The sequence below is a fragment of the Saccopteryx leptura genome, chromosome 3 (genome assembly GCF_036850995.1).
Source record: "Saccopteryx leptura isolate mSacLep1 chromosome 3, mSacLep1_pri_phased_curated, whole genome shotgun sequence".
Classification (NCBI taxonomy): Eukaryota; Metazoa; Chordata; class Mammalia; order Chiroptera; family Emballonuridae; genus Saccopteryx; species Saccopteryx leptura.
In genome coordinates this window covers 293,520,839-293,546,561 of record NC_089505.1, presented here as the reverse complement: position 1 = coordinate 293,546,561, position 25,723 = coordinate 293,520,839, and the positions used below count along the sequence as shown (strand labels likewise).

The following is a 25,723-nucleotide window of genomic DNA, read 5'->3' as shown; positions in this document are numbered from 1 at the left end:
TTGGTGATGACAAGAAGGAGTTTTACGACAGTCACACGTATTGACATATGACACAGCACTCCAGGGTGGGTCGACCTGAGCAGGGTCTGCTGCAGCTCCAGGCTACCACCAGGTAAGTGAGGCGGGATGTTCAGGGCCTCTCTGTGCTAAGTTTTACAACTTCTTATGAATCTGTAATTATTTCAAAGTAAAAAAAAATTTAAGCTCTGTATCAGAAGACAGACCCTCCCCTCAATAAAAGGCTTTATTACTAAAAAATGCCTCATTTCACAAAAATCACTCAGCAGAGGGTATTCTACCCAAACCTCTTACCTCCTATTTGCTTACCTGCTAAGCCTGCTAACTCAACACAAGTTCACATCTCCAAAAAAACATTGAGTCACTAAATGAAAGTGATAAACACCAAGTTGGGCAGAGCAGATCCAACATACACAACTTCAAAAGTCAGGTGGACAGTGGTTCTCAAAGTGGGCCCACTGCAGTGAGGGACCACCTAAGACAACTGGCTTGGTCGTTTTACACAGTCACTGCTGAGACAAAAAGACGGGAGTGTTTTAGATTTTACAAAACAAAGGTGGAAAATCAAATGCAATGTATGATCTGTGCATCATGGCTTTAACAAGTGTAAGGCACTGGGACCCTGGAGAGTATTTAAAGGACTGGGTATCAGATGACAAGGAATGAGCTGACTTTCCAGTTGTGAGAAGGGACTGGTGAAGAAGGTGTGCAGGCTGAGATGATGAAGTAACGGATGAAACACGTCTACAGTCAACTTGAAGGTTCAGGGATACATACATGACCACAAACAGAGGAGCAGAGAAAGGCAGGGTTCACTACTGTGTGTTGTCCTTTGTGTTTGAAAGCAGGCATGAGAAGCAGCACCCATCCCCACCAGTCATTGTGACAACACACCTCCCTAGTCCTTGGGGAGTCCACCCCACACACTCTCACACTCGGGACTCCCCTTTTTACACATCTCGGACAGGGCAGGGATGGGGCCCAGACCCAAGGGAGCTACATCATTTGCCTATTTCAAACAGCTCACATTCCTTTTCTCCTGGAGTTCTGTGTTCCTTTTACCCCATTAGGGAGCAGAACTGGTCTCTACTCACAGATCAACCCACTCGGGAGATGAGTCACATCACACATGGGGACCGCTCGCTCTCAGCCCTTCCCACCGGCTCCCTCAGGCAGCCTGGCTCCCAGACATGTCACCTAACTGCTTTATCCCGAGAACCCTCGACTCCCGGCCCGGCCTCCTCACTGTCACTGCCCTTCTCTGCAAGACCTCCGCTGGGAACCAGTCCAACTCGAGGACGCACCACATGCCTTCCTCACGGCTTTCCTTCCTGCTCTCCCTTTCTGATCTGTCACTCCACCTGAACTCGGCCCCAGACACACAGTAACCAGTCCCTGAGCCATGGAGACACTTCTACCAATCTCATGACAAGTATTTCTTTTGCCTTGTTATTTGTGAAGAAACCTAGAATTTCGTACATTTGTTAAATGGTCACATTAAAAGAATGCAGAAAGCTGTAGAATAGTTATGGTTAACATACTTATAATTTGATGAAAAGGCATGTTTCCTACATTTCTTATGCTTGCTTCTCTGAGAAATTCTCAATTCTTGCCACTGAAACCTGCAAGCAACTGAGCGGCTTCTGTCTGTATCTAAAACAGAAAAATACATGTTGTAAACAGCACAGCACAGAAATCAGCTTCTGAAATTTAAGTTCATAAGGTGGACTGCAGTTTCTAAGAGTTTCCAAAAACCAACACAGCGCATTGTCAGAATACAATTTCTTAGCAGCACCAGGGAAGGCTCTCAGAGACTCTCATACACTAGGACCACCTGCCTAGCCCCTGCCATTTGTTTCAGAAATCTCATGTGATCAGCTCCACGTGTCGAACAGGAATAATTTAGCATTTCAGGAGGAATTCATAACATGTTACAGCAACTGAATATTTGCTGTACAGAAATCAGCATAAATGTCAATAATTCCCGTTTGAAATGAACATTTGTGTTCAACAATATGCACTTAGACACCTTATGTTCTTAGAGAAGTTCTGAAGTCCACTTTATGCATAAGCGCACCTCAATGGCACCCGTCTGCCTCCCTGCACGGCAGCTGTTACCTGCTTGTCCTCCTGTGTGTGTGCTGGGTAGTCCTTGGCTTTCAACAGCCAGAAAGCTGCAAGCTTCTTGTTGTGTAGCTTCAAATATGTCTTTCCTAAAAGTAGCAAGTTTTTGCTGTAGAAGTTTGGATCCACTGTTTATAAGAAAGAAAAACAAATTTATCTCAGATGAAATAGTATTGCTTATATTTTGAGAGGCTTAATTTTTTTTGTTCTGAATGCCAATAATAAATTTGCATGGTCAATAAATGATTAGGCTAACTGAAACACGTGCAAACCAGTTAGAGTTCCTGAGTACCTACTGTGTGCTGAGACTATTACACACCTCTCACTTCACAGCATTTTATAAAGCAGGTGCTCCACCCAGTCACTATGGGGCTTTCCATTACCATCCCTCGTTCCCTGCTGCACCTGCAGTGCCTAGAACACAACAGGCACTCGGTACAGTCTGCTGAGTGGGTCAGAAACCCTGACTCATACACACGGACCAGGGCTCCCTCAGCACATATGAAGCAGTCTCTGTTCTGCTGGCATTGACAATGGAAAGGAGACACGCACAAGACAGTGTTAACGGGAGAGAGAACACTTCGACAGGCGTACAAGACTTAAAGTGCAATAGGAAACCAAAGACACAAACAACTAGCTCTAAGAGGTTATCCCTGGGCTGAACCGGAGGCCGAGCAGGGTTTTAACAGAAAAGTGGAGAACATTCTTGGCTGAGGGAAAAAAGTGGACACACAGCCTATGAATAACAGGGCAGGATGGCCTTGCAAACTTCATTAATTCTTCAGTTTCCTTCTATCAAGCATACTTCCTCCTGGGTACAGTTTAACTTTGTTCCTCAACCCAAAACTGTTTAGCTTCTTTCATGTGAACTTAGCCGCAAGATGCCATGTGGATGAGCTTCAGGTTTCCTCGGGGTGAAGTGCATGCATTCAGTCAGCGCTCTCCAGCAAGTTTCCCCAGGATCAGGATGAACAGCGAGGATGCAATTGTGAGTGCACACAGCCCCCATCCCCTGCATTTAGCCTAGACATGCAGAGAGACTTCTAAACCAGATATAGGCCATGAGGAAAGGCCGCCACACACAAGTAACCTTTATAGTAAAATGTGGAGAATGATCAGTTCCTGAGGATTACTTTAGCTCGAGATAAGACCATGTTTTTCTCAACTCCAAACCTTCGGTCTCTAACACCCTTTTAGGAAACTTCATCCCTAGATTCACATTCATGATACATAAACCACCACCATGAGGATACCAATGGGAGGCAGGAAGAGAGTAAATCAGAACTAATACATTACAGAGACAGTTAACATTCAGACAACTCTTCAGAAAACATGGTCTTTAAAAAGTGATTTGCTATCATGAAAAGCACTTAGAAAAGTTCATACCAGTAGGCTCTCAAATTTAATAAACACTGTCTTTAATTTTATGATTAACTTTTATAAAAATAGAGTTGCAATTTTTTTGGTGTATTTGGTAACATACACTGTCCCTTCTCTAGTTTGTGCTAATATTAAAAAGGATAAACTTGGATGGGCTGGTGTCAGTTTGAAGGCTGTCCATTGCTTCCGAGCACTAGGGACATGAAACTAATATCTACAGAGACAAACACTGCCCTCTTTTAAACCCAGAGTGTTCCCATGTAAAACGACTCCATTAGCTGTGTGACCTTGAGGAGGACAGCTAACCCGCCAGAGCCTCCTCAATCCCATCACATGGAGGACCTTTCCAGAATGGCAGCTCTGAGTTCAGTGGGCTCATTTCTCCCTCAGGTGATTGTTAATGAATAGAAACGAAAAACTGTAAAAACTGTGATTAATGCCTAGTACAAAGGTTTATCAGAATAAGTAACATATTTTGTTCTAAAATTCCTATTATCTATAAAACATTCATACAATTTTAACTACATTGGTATCTAAAATAAAAAATATTTTACCTTGCTCTGCCCTTTGAAAGTAGCCTAAAGCCTGTAAAAACACAACCCAAACATGGAAAGGATTAAAACATACTCAACATTAAAAAAATATTTACTCAAAATCTATTCCCGTATTAAATATAAACCCGGAAGTCAATTAAAACACCTTAAAATAAAGGTTAATTCATCAGCAGTGAGAGCTGACATAACCAAATAACACTGAGGTCAGATGGCATGGGGACCCTCCCAGCCACAGCCGGTGCCACAGCGGTGCACAGCGAGGACAGAGCGCGGCCCCGTGCAGCTCGGCTATTCTGACCTCTCTCTTCTCAAGTCTTAACAGTGACCAGCAGTGGAAACACATCAAGTCAGAGCTGACTTTGCTTAACACACACAGGTTGTAACAGTGGCTTTTTACTTTTTAAAAATCCTTTATTATTGAAATTCCAATGTAAAAAGTAGCTGTGAGTCTGAAGCTTTGACTCAACTTTTTATATTAAATAACAATTTCTTAAAAACAATTTGTTATAGCAGAGCTATCTTTTCTCTTAGAATGCATTTTTAATAATAAATATTCCCCAACTGTACTCTATACACTTCAATATATTTTATATCAAGTTCCACATATAGCTTACTCGGGGTGGGGGTACTCCTTATGACGACACTAGCATTTGGAAAGCTATTTCAACTGCCTGTTTCCTCACTCTGAAAATTTTTTTGACAAATAAGCTCAAAATGTCTGCCCAGAAATCCCTATCAAATTTTTTTTATACAAAAAAGCAAAGGCCTTGAAAATGACAGAATATTATTTCAATAGCACTTAAAAGTTACCAATACAAAGTCAGGCTTTATTTTCCATGTAAATGGCTTCTTATGAAGAACATGTCCCTAAAACATGCTAAGGAACAATTGATCTATTCTCTGTTCTATTTTATGACTTGTATATGGTATAAATGTCACACAGAAACAAAGGTAGCCATGAGCCGTGGCTACATCAGCCTCCACCTAGAGAACTCACTCAGTCACGGACACAGTGAGCCAGCGTGGCCACAGTCCTGAGGGAGGGCCCTGCGCAGGCACTGCGCCTCAGAAGCCAGCATTCACTGTGCCAAGGACGTCACGCACCTCCTCATAGGTGGAGCTGGGAGGGGCTGCAAACAGCATGTTGGCAATCCTCCTCTGGTACCAAGGCATTTCGGCAAACGTGTAACACCTATGGAAGTAATATTCATACATCAAATCGCACCTTATATTCTCTTAAGGAGAATCAAACACCTTAATAGGTACACAAGGAATATTCTGTTGTCTGCCTAAACAATTTGTACTGGGCGTTAATATTTAGTAGGTTAACATTCACACTGAATTATGCAGAGACTGACTTACACTGATCTATCAAATAGGGTGCATTTGGAGATCAAATATAAACAGTTAAAAAAATAAACAGTTCACGGCAGAACTAGTAATAATGATGTCATTGGCTCCAGTGCTCCCTTGCTCCCAGGAGCTGAGCTCAGCAAATCTTTCCCATCTACACAACTACTAAGAAAACAGGATCATTATCCAATTTTTTACATGAGAAAAACAGAAGTTTAAAAATGATTATGAAAAATGACAAAACTAAACATGATATGCATAAAAACCAATGGCAACCGGCCCCGGCCAGTTGGCTCAGCGGTAGAGCGTCCGCCTGGCGTGCGGGGGACCCGGGTTCAATTCCCGGCCAGGGCACATAGGAGAAGTGCCCATTTGCTTCTCCACCCCCACCCCTCCTTCCTCTCTCTCTCTTCCCCTCCCGCAGCCAAGGCTCCATTGGAGCAAAGATGGCCCGGGCGCTGGGGATGGCTCCTTGGCCTCTGCCCCAGGCGCTAGAGTGGCTCTGGTCGCGGCAGAGCGACACCCCGGAGGGGCAGAGCATCGCCCCCTGGTGGACAGAGCATCGCCCCCTGGTGGACGTGCCGGGTGGATCCCGGTCGGGCGCATGCAGGAGTCTGTCTGACTGTCTCTCCCCATTTCCAGCTTCAGAAAATTACCAAAATAAAAACAAACAAACAATGGCAACCAACAGTTTTATGGGCATATGTTTAAAAGGGTGAGGGCAAATGGCCGACAAACCCACAGATCCAACCCTGCAGTGTGTAGGGGAAGTGCTGGCTCTTGGACAAGGGCTGAGTTCATGTCTGCTGACTAGAGGTGTCCGGTTAGTTCAATGCATCCTTTGTCCTGAAGGAGATTCACTTTCTGAGAAGACTTGATACAGGACTGTTTACAGTCACCTCTTAGAAGACAATAACGATTCAGCTCTGCAGACTACACCCAAACAGAAGAGTGGCAAGCCTGGGTCCACATAAGACTCTTAGGAACACTGGACCAGGTGACTTACTCTCAGGTGCTCGGACATGAGGCCCTGAGGCTTCCGCGCTCCTCTGCCATGGTCAGTGAGCCAGTCTCACTGTGCCTGGGAAAAAGCAATTGTGCCCAACAAAGGGAACTTGAAAGTCTACCAAAAAGTGCCTGACCAGGTGATGATGCAGTGGATAGAGCGTTGGACTGGGACATGGAGGACCCAGGTTTGAAACCTGGAGAGCGCGGGCTCACCAGCTTGGCCATGGAATCATTACCATGAGCCCATGGTCTCTGGCTTTAAGTCCAAGGTCGCTGGCTTGAGCAAGGGGTCACTTGCTCTGCTGTAGCCCCCCAGTCAAAGCACATATAAGAAAGTAATCAACGAACAAGTAAGGTGCTACAATGAAGAATTGATGCTTTTCATCTCTTTCCCTTCCTGTCTGTCTGTCCCTGTCTGACTGTCAAAATAAGAAAGTCTACCAAAAAGTTTCAAAGTCTTTTAGTCTTAGTCATCCTCCCTTATCCAGTTTCACCCTCTGCAGCTTCAGTTACGTGGTCAACTGAGGTCCAAAACTATGAAATAGAAAATTTATAAGTTTCAAATTGCAAGTAGTGTGATGAAACCTTATGCGACTTGCAGAGCCCCACCCGGGATGTGAATAATCCCTTTGTCCAGTGTCCCCATACTGTGATGCCCCTGCCCATTAGTTGCTCAATAGCTGTCTCAGGGACCAGACTGACAGTGGAGGTGTTCCAGTGCCTGAGCTCAGATCACCCTGATTCACTTCCTAACAGCCCCAAAACACAAGAGTGGTGATGCTGGCAAGGTGGACACACCCCGGAGCAGTCTAAGAGCTTCCTTAGGTGAAAGGTGCGTGTAGGAAGAACAGCACACATGGAGTTGGGTACTTTCTGCAGTTTCAGGCACCCACCAAGGGCTTGGATACATGCCCTGTGGATAAGAGGGAATGGTTATATGTGTTTCTAAATGATCTGAATAACAATGTTTAACATTATCACAATCAAATTTAGTCTTTTCTAACAATACATGCACAACTTTTAGTTAATTTAATGGATTAAGCAATCTTGACTGCCAAGTAGTATTTTAAAATATTTTACATTTTGCTTTTTTATACACTACAAAATAAGATTGTTCTAAATACCAGTGAAATATTAATTCAAGGAAATTTTCTTACCAAATACCCATTAGGTGAATTGACGTAGCATCCTTAGGGTTCAATTCAATTGCTTTCTAACAAGAAATGAGAAAATCAATCATTTGTTTTCTAAATAGCAATAAGAACTCTATTATGTTTACTGAGGAAGCTATGATTTAAAAAAAAAATTTGCAGCCCTATATTTTAATTCTTCTGTGATAAGCCACACCAATCTTCTTTCTGGTTCTTTAATTGGTTAATTTTGTTTCAACACACGATTAAATGACTCGTACTAAGGTTATTATTTTACAGCGTTCAGAAACTGATAATAGTGATTCCCAAGATGAGAAACACATGACATTTCTAAGTGAAATTAATTTTAAAAATGTAATACTCGATATATCAACTATATAATATACAATAGTTATATTCTTATAGATAATACATAAACATCTATATAGCTGTTTTTCTTTTAGATTAAAATAAAAACAAGGAAGTTCTTTTTGCCAAGTCCTGTGACTACTGAAAAGCATTCTTTTCCAAAGAACTAAGTGCATAATCTTAGAAAGTCTTCAGTATGCAGATTTTGCTCAACTTCCCCATCTATACCTAACCAAGGAAAAACTAATACTATCTACGCACAGAATTAACAGAACTACGCACAAGGTAAATGTTGATAAAGTGTCCCCAGTTTCTATTTACTATGTGACAGTCCTGTGTGAATTTATGTAAAGCACACACTACAGAATAACTTTAATGAACTTAACTTCTCCTTTTATATATTATTTTGTTGAAAACTGCTAAGGACATCTCACAGATTAATGTAATATTAAAAATAAAAGACCCTTTTGAAACTAGAGAATTACTAGCTTATGATTTTACACATACCCACATTCTCGCTCTTGGCTGAAATGTGTGAGATGCACATTTTCGGATGTTTGTGCTGGTTGCCAGAGTGGGCTCTGTAGCCAGATGTCCTGGGTTCAAATCACAGCTCCTAACTTCTAACTTCCTGACCTTGGCATGTTTCTGTGTTCCTGCCTGGGTTTGCTCTTTTAGAGAACAGAGGAGGCCTGACCTGTGGTGGCACAGTGGATAAAAGCGTCAACCTGGAAATGCTTAGGTCGCCGGTTCAAAACCCTGGGCTTGCCTGGTCAAGGCACATATGGGAGTTGATACTTCCAGCTCCTCCCCCCGTCTCTCTCTCCTCTCTCTCTCTCTCTCTGTCTCTCTCTCCTCTCTAAAATGAATAAATAAAATAAAAATTAAAAAAAAAAAGCCTGACCTGTGGTGGCGCAGTGGATAAAGCGTCGACCTGGAAATGCTGAGGTCGCCGGTTCAAAACCCTGGGCTTGCATGGTCAAGGCACATATAGGAGTTGATGCTTCCAGCTCACCCCCTTGTCTCTCTCTCTGTCTCTCTCCCCCCCTCTCTCTCCTCTCTAAAATGAATAAATAAAATTAAAAAAAAATTAAAAAAAAAAAAGAATAGAGGAAATAATACCCCTCTCTGTTCGGCTGCGGCGAAGATGAAATGAGTATGTACAGGAGGAGCTAACACAACACAGTCATGTCTCCTTGTCACCATTATTCTCACTTCTCTTAGCACCAGACACTTGGTTTCTGACACTGACCACCGTCAGCAGCAGTAGAGGGAATGGAGTAAAAGCTCACAATTAGGACTGGACAGAACTCTTGCTTCTCAATAATATAGGTAAGAATCAGCACTGAGGGAAAACTTTTCCATAAATGTAGTGATATGATTTATAGCAAAATGTATTTTGAAGTATATACAACTTATACTCTAAGCTATCTTTCCCTATTGAACTTCCACTAGAAAATTATGCCCTACAAAAAATTATATAAGTAACTCTTTTCTGCACTCTACCAACAGCAGTGCAGGTCTAGTGACACTCTCGATGTAGAAGTTAATTCACCATGTATGTGGCGCTCTGGGCACTCTACTGGAAGCCAGCTTTCTTGTGGGACAGGCGAGTCAGGGCCCTCTCAAGTGACCCTGTCAGTATGTCTTCAAAAACAACCCAAAGACAACAGAAGGGTCTGACTTTAGATATAATCATGGAATCTCAAATAGTATACAAATATTGATCAACTTATGACTTATGCAACTTACGACCATTCGACTTTACGACCACAGTCACTAGCCATGACTGCTCCCCGTCTGGCAGCGCAAGTGTTGCCCAGCTGGGCGTACGACAGTGCCGACCAGCTTCCAGCAGCACTACCATCTCCGCGTGTACCATTTCAACTGTTATCCCAGACTCGGTACAGCAATTTGTGTTTTGTGTCTTGGATATTTTTCATCAAACCCCTCCCAAGATGTCTACCAAGAGGAAATTGTCTTTGCAAATATTAAACCAGTTGTACTGGTAATGCAGTGTTTTACTTAAACCTGACGAATGTAAAAATAAGAAACAAAATGGTGTAGAGATGATACAAATGGTATAAAATGAACAAAGAAAATTATGATATAAAACAATGAAAGAAAATTAAGATAAAATATGACTTAAAGATTTTTATAACATCATTTCACAGTACTGTACATATAGCCTACTCAACTTACGACCAAATCATGTTACGACCGGTCTATCGGAACCAATCGTGGTCGTAAGTTGAGCACTAGCTGTAAATGATAAATATACTGTCATTTTTTAAACACTTACCACATAAACATATGAAATCTTATTAAAAACATTTTTTAAAGTTATAACCTATAGCCTTAACTGTTTCTTAAAAGTTTAAAGTCTACATCAATACATTTTTTGCAATTTTTCATTGTTCACGCTGAAAGTTATCTGACATGTATATCTATGCACCAAGGCACAAAGTAATTTATGAGCTGTGGTTCTGCTACCACTGAGTAAAATAATGTACATTTCACTGAATCTAAGATATCATAAACTCTGTGACATACTATTTGATGTACCACTAAGAAAAAGCAAGTAAGATACCACTGAAATATAAAGCAGTCTAATTTCAAGTCTTAAAATGTGAAAAATGCGTATTAAATTGAAATGCGTACACACACGTACCACTCATGTGTGAATAAGAAGCTAGTCTACTGACTGACTCCCCGTCCAAAGTCCTTTTCACGCATCATTACAAAACCAGGAATTGAGACTGCCACCATAAGTCAGAAAAGCTGTCACATGGCCTAACTCACATTATCTCTATATATGCTTTCATCGCTTTTTCTTCCTTTGGACTTTTGAGATGGTCTAGAATATCATGAGAGAAAGAAAGGTGCTGGCTTTCGGTGGCCGCTGTGTCCAGAGGAGAGTGGCACAGTGCATGCTGTGGAACACACGAACTCCCGGAGTTTCTGGCAGAGGAAGACTGTCAGCACATGAAGGACCTTCAGGGCACAGACAGACACGTGCCAGAGCTCACAGTACAGGCAGTGCTGTGAGAGGGAGTGGTGCAGTGACTGTCACACTACTGAGACCACATCCTCCCATCTGGCTGGCCGATGCAGTCCCCTCATGCAGACTCTGAGCTCAACCACCTGTCATTTTATTTTTTAAATGAAGGATTCACCTAAGGAAAAATGTTATGTTTTTTGTTTGTTTTGAATTTATTGGGGTGATGTTGGTTGATAAAATTATACAGGTTTCAGGTGTACAATTCTGTAACACATGACTCATTTAGGTTGACAAGACATTACCAAGTGTGACGCACGTCTGCACACTGGGACTTCCCCCTGAGAATGCCCATTCTTGGAAGCCAGCAATTGTGCAGCAAAGAAGCATCAGCCACATGACTAAATGGACAGAAGTCGTTGGAGACGACACCGTGCTGGACACCCCTGTACCAGCTGAGGGGCCAGATGGACAAACCCTCAGTGAGTTCAGCTACACCACACAAAACAGAAGCACTGGGTACTGTCAACCCATAGAATTGGGACAATAACCTGTCACTGCTGGAGGTCACCAAGTTTGAGGCAGTTTGCTAAAATAGTGAGGGACAAGTGAAACAAATCTACTCAGAAAACAAATGGCTTTCAATTCATCAGTACCTCAAAATGCTCCTTGATGACGTAGGCATTTGCAATTTTAGCCTTGATGCCTTCATAATCTCCAACATCACTAATACAGATTGCATACCACTAAAAGCAGAAGAAAAAAGATGTTAAGAATAACAATGCTTAATAGTCCATCTAATACAAGGTTAAACTGAGTATTTTCTCTCAGTAGTCATTCTCATTCAACAAAAAGATATTGAACATACATATTATGTCAAATACACTGTAATATACAAAGAAAAGAGGATAGGGCTCTCTAGGAATTCAAGGATAGCAAATGTTTACAGAGAACTAGAGTACAAAGCAGAGAGAAGTTATCAACACAATGCAGTGATTACTCATGCCTGTGGTCTGAGTACAAATTTAGAAAAATCTGCAATTCAGTAATGACTATTTTCTCACCCTTTTTTTTGGGAGCTGCCTCCTCCTCCACATCCCAGCATGACAGTAATAACAGCAGCATCTGTCAATTGTGACTGTTCCCACAGCCATACTTGAACAAGACCCAAACTGAGACAATCTGAGTATCTGCCCTAAGAAAGGAATCCAAATATTTCAGTTCTGTAACCCAGGTGTGCTGAAGGAAGTCACGGGACTCTGAATGAGGAAAAGTAGGGGTGATCAAGCGCATTTTTCCTGAAGCCTACATGCACCCTGCCTTCAGGTTCTGTGAGAAACAAGTTTCTCATAATGAATAGTCCCCTTTTCTGTCTGACCTTGTTTCTGTGGGATTTTTAATAATTTTAACCAGAAAGATGTTAACACTCAACCTTCTGTTTAAATCTATTCTCCACCAAAATATTTCTTTCTCTCAATGTCTACAAAAATGTATATTAGTACACACACACCTCTACAGATTATATTCATTTAATCTCCACGGACATCCTGACCAGGCGGCGACATAGTGGATAGAGCAGCAAACTGGGATGCGGAGGACCCAGGTTCGAGACCCCAAGGTCGCCAGCTGGAGCGCAGGCTCATCTGGTTTGAGCAAAAGCTCAAACTTGGACCCAAGGTCGCTGGCTCGAGCAAGGGGTTACTCGGTCTGCTGTAGCCCTACGGTCAAGGCACATATGAGAAAATAATCAATGAACAACTAAGGAGCCGCAAGGAAAAACTAATGATTGATGTTTCTCATCTCTCTCCATTCCTGTCTGTCTGTCCCTATCCCTCTCTCTGACTCTCTGTCTCTGAAAAAAAAAATTTTTTTTTAATTTCTATGGACAGACACCTAATCCAGGTGACAAAGTCACATGGGGTCCCAAGCCTGGTGCTCTCAGCTTTCCCCAAATCTCAGGGCTCTGGATAAGACCACCTTCTCTTATGCACATCACTAACACCTACCTGCAAAGCAAACACACTCTCCCCTAGGTAGGTTGGCATTCTGTGACTTAGAGCTAACTGCTAATCAGCAAGAGCTGAAGGTAGAACCTGTGATCATAGGTGTGTCTTCCATATTTGTACTTTCTCAATTTCTAAAATGTCTACTGTCTATATTGAGTTTACATTACTATTGTTATTATTTTAAAAGAGAAGGGTTGGGGGTAGCCTGACCAGGCAGTGGCACAGTGGATAGAGCGTTAGACTGGGACACAGAGGACTCAGGTTCGAAACCCTGGAGTTGCTGGCAAGAGCGCGGGCTCATCTGGTTTGAGCAAGGGGTCATTTGCTCTGCTGTAGCTCCCCAGTCAAGGCACATATGAGAAAGCAATCAATGAACTAAGGTGCCGCAACGAAGAATTGATGCTTCTCATCTCTCTCTTTTCCTGTCTGTCAGTCCCTATCTGTCCCTGTTTGTCATACACACACACACACACACACAAAAAAAAAAAAGAGAGAGAGAGAGAGAGAGAAAAGGGGGAGGGAGGGGGGAAGGGAGAGAGATGAGAATCATCAACCTATAGTTGCGGCACTTTAGTTGTTCATTGATTGTTTTCTCATATGTGCCTTGACTGGGGCGGGTCCAGCTGAGCCAGTCACCCCTCACTCAAGCCAGTGACCATGGGATCGTGTCAGTGATCCTGCAGTCTAGCCCAATGACCCCGTGCTCATGCTAGTGACCTCGGGGTTTTGAACCTGGGATCTCAGTGTCCCCAGTTGACACTCTTATCTACTGCACCACCACTGGTCAGGTGAGTTTTTATTATTCTTAAAGACAGCTTTTAAACAGATACTGTAGCCAAAAAGGGACAATAGATATTAGACTTATCTTCTTGCCTGAAACACTATAATACCAGATCAAATATAAGCAATAAAGACTTGAGATCCCAGGAGGCAGGCAACAGTCATACCTGAGACTAGCTGAGTCTAACAGCTCCCCTACCTTTAAGAACAAGATAACTGTGCTGGAAGCTTTAGCCAGGGAAACTGGGCAGGATTAACAAATGAAAGGAAAGAGTAAAACTATATTTATAGATGGCATAATCTTACATAAAAAGTCTAAAGAATTTTTTTTATTTATTTTTTTGGTATTTTTCCGAAGCTAGAAACGGGGAGAGATAGTCAGACAGACTCCCGCATGCACCGACCGGGATCCACCCGGCACGCCCACCAGGGGGTGACGCTCTGCCCACCAGGGGGCGATGCTCTGCCCCTCCGGGGCGTTGCTCTGCCACGACCAGAGTCACTCTAGCACCTGGGGCAGAGGCCAAGGAGCCATCCCCAGCGCCCAGGGCCATCTTTGCTCCAATGGAGCCTTGGCTGCAGGAGGGGAAGAGAGAAACAGAGAGGAAGGAGAGGGGCGCTTCTCCTATGTGCCCTGGCCGGGAATCGAACCCGGGACTTCTGCACGCCAGGCCGACGCTCTATCACTGAGCCAACCGGCCAGGGCCAAGAATTTTTAATTAAAGAGGTATAGCAAAGCTATAGGATATAAAATCAATATGCAAAAATCAGTTGCATTCTAATATACTAGCAATGAATAATCTGAAAATAAAATTAAGAAAACAATTCCAATTACAGTTGCATCAAAATATATGGAAGCAACCTAAGTGTTCATCAACAGGCAACTGGATAAAGTTGTGATACACAAAATGGAACATGACTCAGCCATAAAAAAATCAAATCTTTTCATCTGTAACAACGTGGATGAACCTAGAGGATACTGTGCTGAGTAAAAGAGGTCAGAGGAAGGCAGATACCATATGATTTGACTTGTATGTTAAATCTAAAAATCAAAACAAAAAAGAAACAGATGCATAGATACAGAGAATAGACTGATGGTTGCCAGATGGGAGGGGTGTTGGGGACTGGGTGAAAAAGTTGAAGGGACTAAGACAGGGGTCCCCAAACTTTTTACACAAGAGGCCAGTTCACTGTCCCTCAGACCATTGGAGGGCCGGACTATAAAAAAAAACTATGAACGAATCCCTATGCACACTGCACATATCTTATTTTAAAGTAAAAAAACAAAATGGGAACAAATACAATATTTAAAATAAAGAACAAGTAAATTTAAATCAACAAACTGACCAGTATTTCAATGGGAACTATGGGCCTGCTTTTGGCTAATGAGATGGTCAATGTCCGGTTCCGTGTTTGTCACTACTAGCCGTAACAGTGATATGATGTGCTTCCGGAGCCCTGAGGCGTACATCCCGCATCACCGGAAGTAGTACTGTACGTGAGCGACCCGCCCTTTGCGGTGCTGCCACATACAGTACTCCTCTCACCGACCACCAATGAAAGAGGTGCCCCTTCCGGAAGTGCGGGAGGGGCTGGATAAATGGCCTCAGGGGGCTGCATGCGGTCTGGGGACCCCTGGACTAAGAAGTCCATTCATCAAATTGGCAGTTAAACAACAGTTGCAGGAATGTAAGTACACAACAGGAAATATAGTCAATAATACTGTGATAACTATGTGAGGTGTCAGGTGGGTATTAGATTTATCAGGGGGATCACTTTGTAAGGTACATAAATGTTCAACCACTATATTGTACACCTGAAACTAATAGTGAATGTCAACTATAATTGAAAAGTTAAATGTTTTAAAAAAGAATGTTGCCTAACCAGGCAGTGGCGCAGGGGGTAGAGCATTGAACTGGGATGTGGAGGACCCAGGTTCGATACCCCGAGGTCGCCAGCTTGAGCGCAGGCTCATCTGGTTTGAGCAAGGTTCACTGGCTTGAGCCCAAGGTCGCTGGCTCGAGCAAGGAGTCACTCAGTCTGCTGTAGCCCCCCCCGCCCCAAGTCAAGGTACATGAGAAATCAATCAATGAACAACTAAGGAACCGCAACAAAGAATTGATGTTTCTCATCTCTCTCCCTTCCTGTCTGTCCGTCCCTCTCTCTAACTCTGTCTCTGCCATAAAAAATAAAAAATAAAAAAATTGTTAACAAAAAAATACAGAAAAGTAAAAGTACCAGTACCAATAATGCTGTGTTCTCTAACCAGTTAGGAACTCCAGAAACTAGTGGAGTGACATGAAAAGTTACCCCTGGTCTCACAGAACAGAAATGGAATGTGAGTCTGTGAGAAAACATCTGTCAAGTACTTGTACCATTACTAGGAGTAAAGATATAGGTAATTCATAAAACTACTAACACTTTTGGTTCAAAAATAAGCATTCACAGAAGTAATTTATGAAATGCACTTATGAAGGTAGAGTTAAGTGTTCAAGAATGCAAAGGAAAAAGCTTTTTAAGGAAATGTCATCCCCTCCTTTAAACAGAGTACATTCCCCCTCATGTAAATGAGGGAGGACAGATGAGTGCAGCCCCCAGTGCGTGGTACCCATCGTTACTTTAGGCACCTCACCTTGTGAACCGCAAAACTTGCTTCATTTTTCTCTAGAGCTCTTTTCGCATACTCTAAGGCCTCGTACACCAAGACCTTCTTCTCCTCTTCTGAGGTTCTGCTGAGCTGAGCCAGGTCCCGTGATGCCCGAGCCAAACGCCACAGTAGCTCTGCATCTTCACTAATGTGAGTGAATACAAAACCACCAGTTTAGCTCTCATTTAAAAGTGTCAAAGGTCACATCACTACTGAATACATATGGTCTTTCAGGTCAGTAAGGGTGTAGCAAGAACACAGTATCAAATACCATTATTTACAATGTTAAAAGTTATTTCCTCTCACACAACTTTCCTATAATTTCCTACAAATTGTCCAGTATTACACATTAACATTAACACACCATTAATATTAAAATACTACCTTCCTTAGAAAATGTCTTTGTATTTGAGTTCCTGAACACTTGCTCTACAAACTGTGGCATGTAGCTGGAGGCCTGGCCATACCGCACCATGCAGACAGCAGCCCCCAGACTGCACACACAGCAGGTATGTGAACGCGTGTTAACGATGACCGAAGATAATGTCATCTCCAAGTGAATCCTGTGTTTGAATGAGCCATCCATGCCATGAGACAGAGCATGGTCCAAGTAAGGGCACTGGACTCCTTGGAGAACTACCATTTATGTACCATTATTTCCCCATGTATAAGACACACCTTTTCCCAAAAAATTAGGAGTCTAAAAACTGGGTGCATCTTATACAATGGTTGTAGACTCTTTTACTTGCATTTCTTGCTTTTTTGCGCTTGTTTTTGTGCTCATTGTTGAAGTCAGTGATTTGTCATCAGACACAGATGAGGACAAGCTAATGGATGGGAGTTTTGACAGTGATGAGGAGTTGTACAAATTTTATGATGAATAAAACTTGAGTTCAATAACTTAATGTAATACATTTTTTTTTCAAATTTTGGGCCCCAAAAATTAAGGTGTGTCCTATACATGGGAGCATCTTATTCATGAGGAAATATGGTATTAAGTGGCATAATTATAAAATAGCCATATCAAAGAGCTAAAAATAGTTTTAAACTAATCTTAAATTCCTTTTTATTAAATGTCTGCCTTTAAGCTGACTATATTATATACAGGATGGGGCAAAAGCAAGTTTACAGTTGTTTGTATGGACATTAACACAATAATTAACAAATAATACAAGAATAAACTGTTTCATGTACTCATAATTGTAAACCTACTTTTGCCCCACCCTGTATTTCTTAAGAAAAAATGGTATTTACATAAAATTTTTAAACTAAAGAAAGCAACAGTATATTTATAACTCGCTGAATATGGAGTCACTGACAGCTTCCTTTCCAGGTGATTACTGAGGTGAGTGTAAAATGCCGACCAGCCACCTCAGGTTGCTAACGGGGCAGTGGAAGGAAAGATGCATCCTGGGCACACTCAGGAGATGAGGCTGAACCATCCCCCATCCACCCCTCCCCCAAAGTGAGTACTGTGCACACTGATACTCTGGGCTAAACATGCCATCTGTTTTTAAAAAGGAGGTATTTTTAGCTTCTCTAAAAGACCGTGCTTCTAAATCAACACAGAGATACCATGCAGTGGAGGCACACACCACCCTAATTCATTCAGATCTTACACGAATAAGAAATTAATTTAAAATAAATGAGACAATACAACATCGATGACATAAACAGATATTCAGCAACTTATCTTGTATGATCCAAAGCAAAATAACAAATGGACAAGCATTTCAACATTCTACTAGAAAAAGTAGAACAACTTTTTCTAAATCAATGACATACATGTAGCATTTCTGCATCATTTATTGTAAGAATAGCTACACATGAAACTTTTAAGAAACCATACGAACTTCCAGCCAGCAAACCTCACTCTGTGTTCCAGCCTGAGGATGCTGAAGAAGCCGCACACCCAGCCCGCGCACCTGGCTCACCTGTCCTTGTGCTGGCTCAGCAAGTGATAGAGCTTCTCCGTCTCTCCACTTTCATACAGGTAGTCTGCTTGTTGGAGGATTTCTTCAACTCTAAAGACTATAAAAGAAAAAACACAGTAAAGTAGGTCTTCCCGAGCCAGATGACAGCAATTCTAAGAAACTTTCACAATAAGCAAAGGAAATGAACAGATCCGCAATTCTGAAGTATCTAAATGTAAGTGTAGAAATAAGTTTAAAAATTGTAGTAAGTGATTTATTTATACTGGAAAATCAAAAATTAGAAAACTTATTCTGGTAGTAAATATATTTTAAAAGTGAGAAAAGAAACTTCCTGTGAAAAGTTAAGGTGTTCTCCCAGTCTTTGCTGCCACCACTGTAAGTACCATTCATGGTAGAAAATAGTGATACAACATCCACTAATAAGTATTGATAATTATTAATTTGCATGGACTGAACCACACAGTTTTAGCAGATTCTCTTTATGACCTAACTGATAAGACATTTTATGGAAAAAAAAAACCAAATCTGTCATCAAAAACTTAAATGAAATTACACAAGAATCTGAAACTTACTTCACTGACACTATACCCCAACCAACTCATTAACTACTTGACATATTACCCCAAACACATAAACCTATAGACAGTGTAAAGCTCTGAAATCAATCTGTTACTAAAAAAAAATTAAGTCTGAATTTCAGGATATTCCAATTATAACTAAGGAACAGACACTGATTTTTCTCTTTTATAAGGGTGCTTACTTACTATTCATTCCTACGAATGACCTAACATTCTAATGTGTTTAGTTTATCGTGGAATGCTTTAGTTAATCATAGTGTATTTGAAGTTAAAGTTTTTGAAATATTAAAACCTATATCAAGTAGAAAAAAAAATTCATGCATTTATGACACAATCATGTAAAATATTTTTTATTAAGTTAACATATGAATTTAAGAAAAATTAAATGACAATACAAAGTAACCCTAGAGCCCTGGCCGGTTGGCTCAGTGGTAGAGCACTGGCATGGCGTGTAGGAGTCCCGGGTTCGATTCCCGGCCAGGGCACACAGGAGAGGTGCCCATCTGCTTCTCCACCCCTCCCCCTCTCCTTCCTCTCTGTCTCTCTCTTCCCCTCCCGCAGCCAAGGCTCCATTGGAGCAAAGATTGCCCGGGCGCTGAGGATGGCTCTGTGGCCTCTGCCTCAGGCGCTAGAATGGCTCTGATTGCGGCACAGCATCACCCCAAGATGGGCAGAGCGTCGCCCCTGGTGGGCATGCCAGGTGGATCCCGGTAGGGCGCATGCGGGAGTCTGTCTGACTGACTCCCCGTTTCCAGCTTCGGAAAAATACAAAGTAACCCAAAAGGCTTATTTTTTTCTTCTTCAATCTTACTTCAATGTGGTTAGGTGCTAGATTAATAATATTCACACAGCTGGTTAATTTTCTTAAGTTTGCTTCCAGTTTATTCTACGTTTTTATCAGTTGCTGATTCTCCAAATCTGTGTTAGGACAACCCAAAAGTTCTTACAAAAAGGAGTAAGTAAACAAACAAACAAAAAAAAAAAAAGTAGCAGTCTTAGCATTCCTGTCGATATTTGTGGCAGGCAGAACAATGGCCCCAGTTGTGTCCACATCCCAACCCCTGGAACCTGTGAAAATGTGCAGTTCACATGATAAATGGGAGTTAAGTTTATAGACAGAAGTAAAGGTTGCTCACCAGCTAACATCAAAATAGGAAATGATCTTGGATTAGTCAGGTGGGCCCAAGAAAATCACAGGAGTCCTTAGAAGTGGGCGAGGGAGGCAGAAGAAGAAAGAGGAAGTAGGACAAGGGAAACAGGCCAGAGTGACAGAGGACTGGAGCTATGGACGTGGAGGAAAGGGACTTTCAGACAAGGAATGCGGACAGTCTCCAAGAGCCAAAAACACCAGGAGCTTCTCCCCTCGAGCCTCCAGAAGACACAGCCCTGCCAGTTCCTCACTCTGAACCCACTGGGACCCATTGTGGACTCTGAACTATGAACTGGAAGATAATAGATTTGTGTTAAGTCACTAAGTTTGTGGAAACTTGTTCCAGTGGCGACAGAAAGCTTACACGACAGTCAATATACCGACTGGGCATATCTGAATGTGTACATGGTGTGTGGAACAGTAAAGTCCTGGGTACTTCTACTCACTGACTTTACTCCCTGCCCCGAGGGCCTTAGAGAGAGACTGCTGTCCTTAACATGAGCCAGGACTCTACAGCGATCATCTGTAGCAACAGAAAAATGTAGAAATCTAATGAGTAATTTAAAATAATTTAATTGTGTCGTGTATATTATTCTTTTATAATTTATTAAATCAATTATCTCCAATTTCTTTATTATTCAGTATAATACTATAAGCAATAGTATCCATGCTTTAAAAAGGTTTTTTTCCTGACTGAACAGAAATTTCTAAAATCACTCAGTGTAACTTGTAAAAAAGATGCACTTACTCTGACACTACAGACTCACACAGGCTCTACGGGGGAGCGTGGAGGCCACTCACATCTCTGCAAATCAGTTGTTTTTTACTTAATGCTCTGCACTTTTCCTGAAAATATTTAAAAACAAGCTATGTTACTGACTTAAAGAGACCATATTCTATAAAATGTAATAAACTTTTAAAGTAAATTACTTTTCAACTTCAGTAATCAACACATATCCCAAGAGGAACTGAGTTATTAGTTCACTTACAACCTGGACAGTGAAATATTAAATTCAGCCTAAAATGAGTATGTACAAGATCATAAATCTTGAATTTTTCAATTTTTTTTTTAAGTGGGCAAATTAAGAACAGCCAATGATCTGACTGCCGGTAGGAATGCAGTTTGTCTTGCTAAGTGCACTCTGAGCCAGGTGAGCCCCCCTATGCAGGTAAAGCAACTCTATTTCAGACGTTTTCCCATAAGGGACTTAGCAGAAAATGAGTGTCTACATTTTCTAAAGACTCTAAGATTTCTTTAGCTCCTGATGGGTCTAAGCACCAAAAATACCATAAAATTTAAGGCAAAATTTTCACACCAATAATCCCCCAAATTAATTCAATCTGTGAAGGAGCACTGACCCCCCCCCCCCCCCCCAGCTCTGCATGGTCATCAGGAAAGAGAAAACAAGATAACAGGTTGAAGAGACAATGGAAGCGTTTATGAAGGTCATTCAGGTTGAGCCACTTACTCATTTAGAAGTGAATTTTCACTCACACACACGCCCTCAGTACTATGAATTTGTCAGCATATCTCTAGGGGCTTTAAATTTTGTCTATCTTAAGAAAATAGAAAACTTTCTACTGTGGTACTTCAGTTACCACTGATGAGCAGGTATTTGGCACAATCTTGTGGCAAACAGAGACATTACCATTAAAAAATGAGTCCCAAAATCCCATCCAACTGGAATGTCAAAAACTCATATGCCCTTAATTTCTAAAAATGCCTCACTTCAGAATATAACTTAATCCCAGTATGAATGAAAATAAAATCTTTAATAGGTTTCAAAATGAACATGAAGCAGACCTAAAGAGAATTAAGCAGAAGTTCTGATGAATGGAATTACTTGAAGACCAATTTCAAGAAAAATGGAAAATGAGAACCACAGCACAACAAAGGAGGGAGAAGACAAAGGAAAACTAGCGACCAGTGAAGTCGTTTTCATAGGAACATGGATCATTTTCTAAGCTGTAATAAACATGGCTTCTATATTTTATCAATAACTGATTTTTTCCCAAGGGCTACAGCCTCATCTGATAAACAATTTAAATAAACATGTCAATCAACTAATTATAAGATTGAGGTGTTTTTTTTAAAGAAAATCACATCCATATTCTGCATTAACTTTTCAAGTGCTCAAAATATGATTAAATATAAAAAAATTCTAAATCATAAGGCAGGTTTCATTAAAATAACATAAAAACAATGAATAGTTTTCAAATAAGTTATGCTTTGGAATAGTAAAATGTTCTTTATTTTCAAGGTTTTATTTAGTGCTAGGATTGGACTAACACTTAAGAGTTATTTCTATATGTGTGTAATTTTAGTTTTACATTGTAGAGAAAGTTGTGAGTTCCTCTGTATAGCATATAAATGAACAATGGGATAAGCCAGCCAATGAAATTAGCACTGGATAAAAAAGATTCTGTAACACAGTACACATAGACATCATGCACATCATGCACACTGTGGGCCAAATGACAACTGCATACACATGGAAAGCAAGTACTTTTTTACAGTAGAAGTACCAGAAACCCCTTTGGGGCAGTCACCTGGAATTGTGACGAGTCAACCCAGCACCTGGATGCTAAGCAGAAGAGCTGCAGAGCTCAGTAGTTCTGCCATTACCTCTCGCGACTTTTATGAAGTCAAACGTTTGATATATAATTATGTAACTGCCTGACCAGGCGGTGGCGCAGTGGATAGAGCGTCAGACTGGAATGCGGGGGACCCAGGTTCGAGACCCCGAGGTCGCCAGCTTGAGCGCGGGTTCATCTGGTTTGAGCAGACTTCACCAGCTTGGACCCAAGGTCGCTGGATCGAGCAAGGGGTTACTCGATCTGCTGTAGCCCCACGGTCAAGGCACATAGGAGAAAGCAATCATTGAACAACTAAGGTGTCACAATGAAAAACTAATGATTGATGCTTCTCATTTCTCTCCGTTCCTGTCTGTCTGTCCCTATCTATCCCTCTCTCTGACTCTCTTTCTGTCTCTGTAAATGAAAATAAATAAATAATATATATTTTATATATATATATAAAATTCTGTAACTACCATCTCTTCAATTAACTTCAGAATGGCAGCTTTAATTAGTTTAGACTCACTGGCAGGGGTCCCCAAACTTTTTACACAAGGGGCCAGTTCACTGTCCCTCAGACTGTTGGAGGGCCACCACATATACAGTGCTCCTCTCACTGACCACCAATGAAAGAGGTGCCCCTTCCAGAACTGCGGCGGGGGCCGCATGCAGCCCTTGGGCCGTAGTTTAAAGCCTAAGCTCCTACTGAACTTGCCAAGATTTTTCTGTGCTCTTTTTCAAACGAGCCTCCTCATCAGGGTCAGTGTCATCTTTATGAGGGTCGCAGTGTCATGCTCTCCCAGGACAGTTATTCCCAGAAGCCCCTACTCACGGTGGAGATGTCCTGCGCTCTCCTAAGATTCTTCAAAATGCCTCACTTAGGTCAGCTAGAGAGGGGCTAAGAGCCCAGTGAGGGAACCCTTTCATTTCCACCACCCCTAGCCTATGTGGACATCTCCCCCCTGCTCAGGGTCTTTCTCCTTTTTTGTAAACAAGTTCAGGTCTTTTGCTTCTCTGCACAGGGTACTGTGTCCCCGTGCCCTTCAGTAGACACCAAGCCTCTACCCAAATGAAATGGACACAGATTACACCACTTCCACTGACATGTTTTTTGGGAATACACTCCAAGCTACAGATGCGCAGACTCCAGAGGACTAGAAACGACAATCAGTGTGCAGCAGGGATGACACTAGGTGACACTGGGAATCATTAACATAAAGATGGACATATTTTGCCTGACTACATCAAGGTGTGTTTCTCCTGCCCTGGGGCGTGAGCCTGCTGATCACTAGGTGGGAATCTGCAGTGACGAGGTCGCCTCTGCAGAAGACCCACCAGGGCACCCTGCTCTCTGCCTTCACCAACACCACAAAGGCTGTCTGTCACTCAAGCTCTCACAAGGTGCTGATGGCACAGGCCTGGTTCCTGCATTGGAGGTCTCACTGCAAGGAGAGGTCTCCTCAGAAGGGAAACGCTGCCTAAGCTCACCCCTGACAGTTGCCATTTGAACAGGCATTGCCTGCAGGAACAGGGAGCCATGCAGGCAGGCACCTCCAGCTGGTCTGCAGGAGCCCTGAGACCAGCTTCCTGTGCTCACTCAAAAGCAGATGGCGCCTGACCAGGCGGTGGCACAGTGGATAGAGCGTCGAACTGGGATGCAGAGGACCCAGGTTCGAGACCCAGAGGTCACCAGCTTGAGCTCGGGCTCATCTGGTTTGAGCAAAAGCCCACCAGCTTGGACCCAAGGTCGCTGGCTCCAGCAAGGGGTTACTCGGTCTGCTGAAGGCCCACGGTCAAGGCACATATGAGAAAGCAATCAATGAACAACTAAGGTGTTGCAACACGCAATGAAAAACTAATGATTGATGCTTCTCATCTCTCTCTGTTCCTGTCTGTCTGTCCCTGTCTATCCCTCTCTCTGACTCCCTCTCTGTAAAAAATATAAATAAATAAAATTAAAAAAAAAAAAAAGCAGATGGCTCGAGACCCCTCCACCCACCATGCAGATGTGCAGAGCCACACCCAGCTCAGGCAGGCCTCACTAGGCCCCAGCACCTTAAAAAGTTATTTGAATGTTACTGACTATGCAGCAATTTTATGTCAGTGTAATGCCGATGGCTGAGGCCAGGCAGGTTCACATTGGATTTGGGAAGATGGTAGAAAAACGGTGGAGCTGGAAAGGGTTGGGCCATTCTGTTTAATAGTCTCACAATGGTGGAGAAGCACAAAGGCAGGGGAAACTGCCTCTCAGGCAAACAAACAGCAAAATGGCCCCTCACGGCGGTCGGCAGGCAATCCGCACATCCGCAATACCCCCGAGCACAAGCACCGACTGCCTTATAAAGGCCATACACATGTGCCTCTGCCAGGTGCTTACGCACTAATCAAGCAAAGGGCTTGCAGCTGGTAAACCAGAGAACAAGCCTAGCACAGCTGCCCCACAGTCATTAAGACACTTCTGAAAAAAGGACCAGGGCCACAGGCTAACAGTAACCTGGGCTCTGCCTTTCAAAGTACTGTTGTCTGCTGCTTGGGAGCACCAGCACGCCGCACTCACTCCTGCAATGCGGGGCACTGACGCAGACGACCAGGAGAGGGAAGAGTTCTGATCTCTGCTCTGACACTCTGACTTTGAGAAAATTTAACTTGGTGAGTGTCTATTCACAAATTAGTATTATAGTGGAACAAATGCATGTGCATACATATGCACACAAACACACACACCTTAAAAGTGCAACCACTGAGCACACCTCTCAAGGTAAGTTTCTAAAATATTAGTATTATAATGTGATAATACACTTGTCGTACACTTTACAAGGTTGCTGTGAATACTAAAGCCGCGGTGAAACACCCAGGGAGCTTTAAAGAGTTGAGTTGTTTTATTTGCCAAAACGCCATTGAGCCAATGACAAAGCCAAGTCCTCTATTCTATCCTTCATAAAAATGACACATTATAAAAAAAGAAATAAAAAACACACAACAGTTCTCAATTATCTGCTTTTTTAAATAGTCACAGATAAATCGGTCACTAGTAGTTTTTAGCCAACATTCTAAAATTCTTCATCTACCAGAACTTTAATAAGAACACCTACTCAAAATCAAACCTCTGCTACTTTT

The 25,723-nt window shown here is 42.2% G+C and overlaps 1 protein-coding gene across 2 annotated transcripts in view; it reads right to left on the bottom strand.

Moving 5' to 3' along the window:
* Positions 1–1,447: 1,447 nt before the first annotated feature.
* RMDN1 (regulator of microtubule dynamics 1) overlaps positions 1,448–25,723 on the bottom strand; it is a 36,268-nt gene continuing 11,992 nt past the window's right edge. Inside the window, exons 3-10 of one of the 2 annotated variants that reach the window (XM_066378790.1) lie at positions 18,302–18,398; positions 16,353–16,512; positions 11,591–11,680; positions 7,595–7,650; positions 5,181–5,268; positions 4,077–4,107; positions 2,141–2,270; positions 1,448–1,671 (exon numbers count right to left, since the gene is read on the bottom strand). In XM_066378790.1, the coding sequence (XP_066234887.1) occupies positions 1,596–1,671; positions 2,141–2,270; positions 4,077–4,107; positions 5,181–5,268; positions 7,595–7,650; positions 11,591–11,680; positions 16,353–16,512; positions 18,302–18,398 (728 nt within the window). In that variant the 3' untranslated portion in view covers positions 1,448–1,595. Of the gene's footprint in view, positions 1,672–2,136; positions 2,271–4,076; positions 4,108–5,180; positions 5,269–7,594; positions 7,651–11,590; positions 11,681–16,352; positions 16,513–18,301; positions 18,399–25,723 lie in introns of both variants that reach the window. The other variant, XM_066378789.1, reaches the window with a different exon arrangement.